This window comes from Salminus brasiliensis, chromosome 5 (assembly GCF_030463535.1).
Source record: "Salminus brasiliensis chromosome 5, fSalBra1.hap2, whole genome shotgun sequence".
Taxonomy (NCBI): domain Eukaryota; kingdom Metazoa; phylum Chordata; class Actinopteri; order Characiformes; family Bryconidae; genus Salminus; species Salminus brasiliensis.
The window spans coordinates 7,469,538-7,479,261 of record NC_132882.1 but is presented as its reverse complement, the minus strand read 5'-3'; the positions used below and the strand labels follow the sequence as shown (position 1 = coordinate 7,479,261).

At 41.1% G+C, this 9,724-nt stretch overlaps 1 protein-coding gene across 2 annotated transcripts in view; it reads right to left on the bottom strand.

Moving 5' to 3' along the window:
* Positions 1–8,621, bottom strand: part of wdr37 (WD repeat domain 37) — a 53,775-nt gene extending 45,154 nt beyond the window's left edge. The window contains exons 1-3 of one of the 2 annotated variants that reach the window (XM_072679336.1): positions 8,447–8,621; positions 6,278–6,384; positions 4,103–4,281 (exon numbers count right to left, since the gene is read on the bottom strand). In XM_072679336.1, coding sequence (XP_072535437.1) covers positions 4,103–4,240 — 138 coding nt within the window. In that variant the 5' untranslated portion in view covers positions 4,241–4,281; positions 6,278–6,384; positions 8,447–8,621. The remainder of the gene's footprint in view (positions 1–4,102; positions 4,282–6,277; positions 6,385–8,446) is intronic. The other variant, XM_072679335.1, reaches the window with a different exon arrangement.
* Positions 8,622–9,724: the final 1,103 nt, after the last annotated feature.

Below are 9,724 nucleotides of genomic sequence, written 5' to 3'. Positions count from 1 at the left end.
CTCCATATGATTAGAAAAGCATATCATCACGATAACAAAATTCATCACAATGCGATAAAATATCATCATATTGCCCAGCTCTACTGCAGCATATTACCAATAGAAACTTCACAGGTGTCAAACCTTTACCGCTGCTGCTTCAGAATTTTATTAAATGTCATTAAAGCGCATTTATGCGTTTCAGTGCAGCAGCCTTTACATTTGAAATGACAGATTCAGGAAGAGGAGTAAAGAATTAAGGGCAGATTAAACTACCTAACAAAGTTAGAGAGGGTTTACAGGTAAACAAAAACATTTGTTATGTAACAGAAAGCTCATCCCACACCGGACGTACTGACACGAAACTGGTATTGCTCCGATACTGTACTGGTATTAGTGCCGATACTGGCATGTAAACATGATATCACCTTGCCAATAGAGAGCACAGATACCATGAAGCTTACTGACACCCTACATTTTTTCCTTTGTATACTTTATAAAACCTTAAAATTAATTAAATATAAAAATAGAAATCAAAAATATAAATATCAGGAATGATATTAAAAAAAACAGTAAATTCAGTCATGATTCATGATTAAACCAATGTTTAATGGAAATTTTACATTTACAGCACAAAAGTTGAGTTTCAGCAGCTTGTTTAAAGACTAACACACTAAAGTTTATTACCTTTTCACACAGAGACGTGAACCTGAATGTGAAATTTGCTGCAGAAGCACTTTCTATTTCTAAACTGGTGTTTTTTCACTGCTCTGAAATGTGAATTTTAAACCAGTTAAAATCAGTTTGGTCGAGCTTAGCAAGATTACGCTTCCCTACCTGCATGTGTTTCTGTATTTTTTTTCATAGCTCTGAAACTCTGTCTGTCAAAATGACTTTCCTTATGCATGATTTATAATTCTGTATTGACCTCAGAGCTTTCTGATTAGTCTGCAGTCTATTGCAGTCCCTGCTCCAGCACCTCACTCTCATTCAGCCTGGAGTTTCAAATGAATCGGGCAGGAATCGGTACTGAAGTCAAGGAATTTTTCCATTTTATTTTAAATGGATTTGTTTTAAAAATCATTTTAGAGCTAAATTTTGCAATTTCACATCTAGGATCAATAAAATATTCTGAATTAGCAGATGCATCAATGCTGAAAAAGCTGCAGTGAAATCCAGCGCTGAATCAGGAATTACCTCACTGAACAACTGAAGGCAGGAGGTTCAGATCACAGGCTCACTGTCTGACACGGCATGGTTTCACATATTTCTTATCAGTGTTTGCACAGGGAATGTCCTCTGATAACACAACATTTCTAGAACAAAAGGGGTGTGCTCAGAGCTCCAGATACACACAGCAGTTACAGCGCTCAATCAATGGAGGAACTACTCATTTACCAAAATAGTTAACTGCATCCTGCTTTCTGGCATTTGGTGTGGGAGTGTGGGAGCTGAGCTCGTCCATAAATTACTCCTGTAAATCTTGTAAATATTGGTCGAATGTGTAATAAAAGTGTTTGCTGTTCACAGGTGTGCCTTTAGGACTTAGAAAAAAATGGAAAGCGTTTGGAGAAGGGCTGGGCGATATGGTACAAATTACTGTATCACAATATTTAAAGACTTTTTTTACGATACACGATATTTATCACTGTACATGTAATCACTGACTAAACACATCAGTAGTGTCAGATTCTTATAAACTACTGTTCAGATCCTCTCCTGTACTGAATACAGTGATTTATACTCATCTGCTGCTCTTCATCTAATTAACCCAGTCTAATCACACTGTTGGTAATGAAACCTGCAGCTGATCATGATTAATTAAACACCAACAGTCTCTTCCATATGCCTAGAAGAGCATATTTTTATCACGATAATTTTTTTTTTTGTTACAATATGATAAAATATCGTCATATTGCCCAGCTCTAGTTCAGAGGACGTCAAAAACAGCCCTAGAAGGAAAAATAAGGAAGTGTGTGCAAACCTGCAAATTCGTTATAATAGTTCCATAAACCTAGAAAGCATGCATTGAAAACAGCTGAAAAACCAGCATCTGTACACTTATTAATAGAGGTGTTACAAAGAGTTATTTGAGTGATTCCTTACAGAACCACGATTTGTAACAGCTTGAAAAATGAGCTTGAAAAACCATTAAAATGGTTCATAAAAAAAAAAAAACTTTTACATCAAGGTTTAATTAGATGTTTAAGTTTTTCACACTCTCACATCACCATTACACTCTTAAAAGTAGAATATTTTTGAGGAACTTTAGGAGGTTCTTCAGTTCGAAACTGTAAAGGAACCTCTTAAGGTGCTTTGAGGAGCTTTTAATAACCCTTTTGCTTCTAAACACCTTTTCTGGAAGGTTCCTCAAAGCACCTTAAAGAGGTTCCCCCACAGTTTCAACCTGAAGAACCTCCAACAGCTCCTCAAGGATCTTCTATATTTAACAGTGTAGAAATATTTCGTTAATGAACCCGTCTGAGTGCATTAGAGTGCCCATTCCCTGAGTACAGCAGTACACCGTATCACATTAAGCAAAGCACCAGAATGCTTAAGAGTACCAGCAAAAGCCTGGTAGCGATTTAGCGTGTTCACCTAAAGCAGAAACGCTGAACCTCATTCCATTCTTAGCTCCAAGTCTGGCTTGAAAGTCTGTGCAGCACCGGGAATATTATAATAGATATTTAACCATATTAATTATGCAATGATATTCCTACTATTCCTATTAAGTTAAATGTTGTAAGGCTGAAAGCAGCATATTCAGAGCTGGTTAACGGAGAGGCTGCGAGTAAAGTAAAGTCTTCAATGAATGGAGGTGAATGGAGCTAAAACCATTAAAAACATTAAAATAGTGTCTAAGCACTTGTTCGGGATCTTTCTTTAATTTTGGAAAGCAGAATTATATAGTTCACTATAAAAGCAAAATGTGGTCAATACATACGCTGTTGTGCTGAGCGCTGACTGGTTGGCGAGCTGAGGCTGGTGTTACAGGCAACTGCTTTGTTTGGTGGTAACAGCCTAGTCAACTAATGTTCATGCTTTGCTAATGTTCAATGCTCCTACCTTCGCAGTGTTAAACATGTACATGACTACAATAAAGAAATAAAGATCTATTAAATCAGGGGATACGGATACTCCCCTGGCTGCTCCTGGCATCACTACAAATGAGGCACTTCTACAAAGGCTAATAACTGAAGCTGTAATGCTTTACAAAACATCTGTCTACAGTGCTGAAACACAAGCTGCTGTTCTGCGTTGAGGACATTTGGGCATTTTTGGTATAAAGCAATTATAAACTATGGTTTTGCCTTATTTTGGACTCACTCTGTAGCGCCCTCTAGTGTCTGTCAAACCCAGACGACATTTTACAGGTCTCTACAAGTTCTCTGGTATTATAAGAGAATTGGTATTTCTGCTTGTTGGGCTCCCCCTACAGTTGGCCAGTGAAATTCACTTTCACTCTACTGCTGTGAATTTACAAATCGTGCTAGGAGCGCCCCCTCATGGACAGCTGTTATCATGCATTTAATTAAGTTATTAAGTGGAAGTTAGAGATGCATGTGGACTGAGGCGGTAGAGTAAAACTACAGGATTTTACACTTCTATAACTTCTGCAGTTCTAAGAGAGATCTCCTGCAGCTCCACCAAAGCTCCATAGTGTAGTAGCAGCGCTCAGGCCTGGAGTGGCAATGACGGAGACGCCATTCTCCCGTTTACAGTCAGTGGAGCATCAACATGGTCCTGGAGCTGCTGTTTTAAGGTCAAATTGCTACATAATGTTGCTTTAAAGACAGATTGTGACCTAACAGAGAGCCCGTATACAACAACCAGTTATACCAACATCTTATTCCCCAAGGGGTCCCAAAGCACTTTGTCCATCTGTACTTTCTTAAGATATTGTGGAAATGTCTAGCAGATGGACGTTAAAGAGATGAAGAGACAAAGTAAAAGATACAGACAGCAATAGAAAGAGAGACAGAGACTGGCAGGTATAGTCCTATACTGATCCCCAAGGGTGCTAGTCTTGGGTGCAGCTGCAGTAACTCAGGAACAAACTCAGGAACCCGGACCATGAAGAAAGAGAGAGAGATGCAAAAGTGGGAGAACCCCACATGCTCACCTGTCCCTCCAGCATGTCTCTGTGGATGGGGGGCCGCTCCTGCTCCGTGCTGTTGGTCCTCCGGATGGAGAGGCTGTGCGACTTGCGCTTCTGCTTGGCTTGACGGGCGGCTCCACTGTTTCCACTCTCAACAGGCATCACTCCTCAGTGACGTCCCACTGCGCACTTCCTACCTGGAACTGAGCAAACACACACACACACACACACACACACACACACACACACACACACACACACACACACACACACACACACACACACACACACACACACACACACACACACACACAGAGAGAGAGAGGGTTTGCTCCGGCCCACTGCGACGGACGAGAGGCTTTCTCTCCTTTCCAGAAAAGAAGGCTCTTATTGTTCGGTTTTAACTGAGGAGGCTAATGGAGTTATAAAACGTCCGGCTGTGCAACGCAACTAATGGAATGTCTTAATACTGTAGTCGTAATGCGCCTTACATAAAACCCGGTCTCACACACTGGCTTAATGTGTTCTAATACCGCAGTCTGGGTGCCGATATCTTCACTAAAGCTCAGCAGCGTAATCAAGCCTCTACAAGCCTGTTTACTGCCAATTTAAAGGGGCTGTCAACTCGTACTGTTGTCCATTTGTGAGCTGATCTACATTTCTTTTTGGAAAGTAAGACCTAAATGAGTCATTTAGCACCCCCCCCCCCCCCCCCCGCCAACCCCCTACAGTTTGTAGCAGTTCATTAATAGTCCCGTTCTTTCCTGATCTCTCCATCATCTGAGATGCAGAGAGTGCACGCTAATAACCCAAGCTTTTTCAGTACAGTCTGCTGGCTAGTCTAACTTCATCAACACATGCTGACGTCACTCCAATGACTGTTGCTTACCAGCCAAATAGCCTGCATTAATAACCCAAATAAAACCTGAGCTGGTCACCAACGCGACCAACACAGCAGCAGTGACCAATTCCCACGTTCTGGAAAATGCCTATAAAATAAACAGGGTGGAAAAGGCTGAAGTCGTCAGTAATCTGAGCAGACCTGTAGTTGATGTAGTGATGTTTCTGGATGTTTCTATTAATATCTTTGTGATAACACAGACGCCTCCTGAATCTGGAGAGCCCAACCTGTCCACTGCATCTCACCGCAAGATCATGCATTACTCTCATCCAGGGTTACGAGGCTGTGAAGATCAGTCGACGATAGCCCTGTCTAACTGGTGGATTCGTGTTTCTGTAATCTGCCCCTCATCTGTAGCTGGTGGATTTGTGCATCTGTCTATGTAGTGTGAAACTGGCCAATGGACACTCAGAAACTCGTCTCCTGCCTCTCATCTGTGATTGGTGGATTTGTGAGGAAATCTATGGTTTTGTGTAAAACTGACCAATGGGGCTCACAAACTTGGTCCTGCCTCAGCTTCTCCTGCCTCTGGTTGTATCTAACTGGTGGATTTGTGTGCTCGACATCTGTCTCTCATCTGTGATTGGTGGATTTGTGAGGAAATCTATGGGTTTGTGTAAAACTGACCAATGGAGACTCAGAAACTCAGTCTTCTTCCTCTTGCTGTTTATATACTATTGTAAACATACATTCCACTACTTTTGTGAAGCTGAGACTGGTGAACTCATTTCAAGCACCAAAACAATTCATCCACTTGAGTAAAAGTAAAAGTTTTCGCAAGAAATATGAAGAATTTCTCAAATCTTACTTCAATATTTCAGGTTTAGGGTCAAAGCATCCCTTCACACAGTGATTTAGGTCATGTAGGGTCTCATTATAGAGAGAGCTGTGGGTATCACCTTATATACAAGTGCCTTTACCAGCAAATTTACAAAGATATGCGCAAAAAAAAAAAAAAGAGAGAGAGAGATCAGGGTTCAACTGATGTCCCACAGCACATATTAAGCAACATTTGCGCAATCAAGTCGACAGCCCCTTTAAAACTGAGCAATTTCTGTGAATAAAGTCTAAACAAACTGAAAGAACAAAGCCTGCTTCTGAAAAGTCAGCTTTACTGGTGCAAACCAATAACACAACCCCAACTCCCATTAACTTCCTCCCGAATGATAAAAAGCCCAGTGTGTTAAGTGTAGGCCCAAGCATTATGAATGGAGCACATCAGAAAACAACCATACAGCAAAAGAAATGACCGTGAGTAAGTGAGACAGCATGCAAAAGAAAAGAAAAAACAAAAATACCAGGACAGTGAAGCGCAGTGAATGATAAACAAAGCAGACACATCTTCGGGGCGGCAGCTTAAAGGTGTAGGTGGGCCTCGGCGCGATGCGTGGCTCGCTCTCCGACACTGAACAGAAAAGAACATGGTCTATGCATCTACAGGGATGGACAAATGAGAAAGTGATCGCAGCCGAGACAAGCTGGTTAGGCAGCATTCACACACACACCCTCACACACACACACACACACACACACAGACACACCCTCACAGACACACCCTCACACACAGACACACCCTCACACACACACACAACCTCACACACCCTCACACACACACCCTCACAGACACACCCTCACACACACACACACACCCTCACACACACACACACCCTCACACACACACACCCTCACTCACAGACACACACACCCTCACTCACAGACACACACACCCTCACTCACAGACACACACACCCTCATACACACACACACACCCTCATACACACACACACCCTCATACACATACACACACACCCTCATACACACACACACCCTCATACACACACACACCCTCATACACACACACACCCTCATACACACACCCTCATACACACACCCTCATACACACACCCTCATACACACACACACCCTCATACACACACACACCCTCATACACACACACACCCTCATACACACACACACCCTCATACACACACACACCCTCATACACACACACACACCCACTCACACACACACCCTCACACACACACTTACCCTCTTAAACCCTCACACACACCCTCACTCACACACCCTCACTCACACACCCTCACTCACACACCCTCACTCACACACCCTCACTCACACACAGATCAGAGCTTCAACAGAAAAGAGGAACTTCAGATGGCTGGAGAGAAGGCAAAATAACTGGCAGGCAGTTGACTGAGTTCTGGCATTAGTAATGATACAGGCTGTAAGCTCAGGCTTCTTTACATGCAGCCACATTTAGACTTCGGCCAATCAAGTGAGGTTTCACCATGCCTGAAAAGAGGGGAACCCAAACTCAGACCCAGACCCAGACCCAGACTCACAGTAAACACAGTCCCAACCTGAGGAGGGTAGCGTCCCCTGTAAACGTGCTAAAGACTTATTGCAAAGAGAAATTAACATAATACACCATGTCCAAATGTTTGTGGACACCCCTTTTAATGGGACACCTCAACGGTAAAGGAGTTCATCCTGCTTTTGTTGGAGTAACCGTCTATACTGTCCAGAGAAGAAGACTTTGCATTCGGCAACAAGAGCGTTAGTGAGGTCAGGATGTTGGATAATGATGATGAAGATGATGATGATCATGATGATGATGATTAACACCCCACCACCACCACCATCATCATCATCATCATCATCATCATCCCCAAATTATCCCAAACGTATTGGATGGAGCACCACCAACCATCATTCCAGAGAACACTGCTTCTTCCACTGCTCCACACCTCCTCAATGCTGGGGGGCTTTTTTTTTTTATTTATTTATTTTTTTTTATATAAGACCCCTCTAACCCCTGGCCCCTAACGCCTGGCATTAGGAGGCATGGTGGAGTCCGTAGCTTATTTAGGATAACTGGCAGTATTTCCCCACAGGAGCTAGACATGCTGTGTGCGTATCTGCAAAGTAGCCAAATGCATTCCTCAGAAGAGGTGTCCACAAACATTTGGACAGGCACTGTGTTTATATCTAGTGCTATATTATAATGCTACATCACGTGACCGTGGTAATAGAAGAACACTGCAAATAGACCTAAACGCATCTGTGGTAGAAATAAATTAATAAATAAATATTTTAGGCAGTTATGTGTTTGATATAAACACCCCCATGTGTTTGTGGGTTAATTAGCCAGCTGTAATTGACCCAATCAGCAGCACCGAGCTAAGCTAACGAGCCGCCTGTCTGAATCGTGCTGTCAAAAACACCATCATCTCAACGACCGAGTCAAACCGGACGGATCAAGAGCCCAAGGCAGTCCCCAAACCTTCCCCCCTACCTGCTGTCCTGCCTGAGTGGCGCTGCAAGGTCAGGGGCTGTGTTTATGTAGCTAGCCTGCTCTGCTAAGCTAACCGTTAGCTGGCCATATTGGACGCTGCTTCTCCTCCCTATCAAACACCAGTCAGAGCTCAGCCGGCAATAACACTCACATTTCTGCCTTTAACAGTCACGACGTGCTGCTTCGGTCATTTGACGGATACGTGGGAGCCTGTCGATGAAACCCACAGCATTTTTAAAGGAGTAACCGAAGTGAAAAAGGAAGGTTTTCAGACAGAAACACGGCTGGAGTGGAGCCTCTCTGTCCGAGCCTGTCAAAGCGGAGCGCTGGACGGACATTCACTTCAAAATAAAAGTCCCTCTTCTTCTGCTCGGGTTTGGCTCTGAGCCCTGGAGTATTAATGTAGAAAAATTATATTTAGAGACTTAAAATGTTCCCTCGATTTAATAAAGCATTCCCCATGATTTAATAAAGCATTCCCCATGATTTAATAAAGCATTCCCTAGATTTAATAAACATTCCCTAGATTTAATAAACATTCCCTAGATTTAATAAACATTCCCTCGATTTAATAAACATTCCCTAGATTTAATAAACATTCCCTAGATTTAATAAAGCATTCCCTCGATTTAATAAACATTCCCTCGATTTAATAAAGCATTCCTCGATTTAATAAACATTCCCTAGATTTAATAAAGCATTCCCTAGATTTAATAAACATTCCCTAGATTTAATAAAGCATTCCCTAGATTTAATAAACATTCCCTAGATTTAATAAAGCATTCCCTAGATTTAATAAACATTCCCTAGATTTAATAAAGCATTCCCTAGATTTAATAAACATTCCCTAGATTTAATAAAGCATTCCCTAGATTTAATAAAGCATTCCCTAGATTTAATAAACATTCCCTAGATTTAATAAAGCATTCCCTCGATTTAATAAACATTCCCTCGATTTAATAAAGCATTCCCTAGATTTAATAAAGCATTCCCTAGATTTAATAAAGCATTCCCTTGATTTAAGAAAAATGTCTCTCAGTTTAACTAGCTAAATCCTACCCTCTAAACTGCCTCTAAATATTATATTTCTACCTTGATATTTTAGGTAAATTTATTATGACACACATACCGAAAATGTAATCATCAAAAACATCCTTAAACATTTCTAAAAAAAAAAAAAAAAAAAAAAAAAAAACCTTTATATCTGAGATGCAAAAAAATACATTTACACTATAATTATTATTTATGTTATCCTATTTCCTTCTATTTTTAAGAAAATTAATTGCATTCTTTTATGTAATGCTTTAAAATGTAAAACGTATTTATTTATTATTTGTTTGTATATTATTATGTGTATACTTATATTTAGTATTTATCTTTTATCTTTTATCTTTTGTCATTTGTTGTCATTTACTTGTATGTACACCTA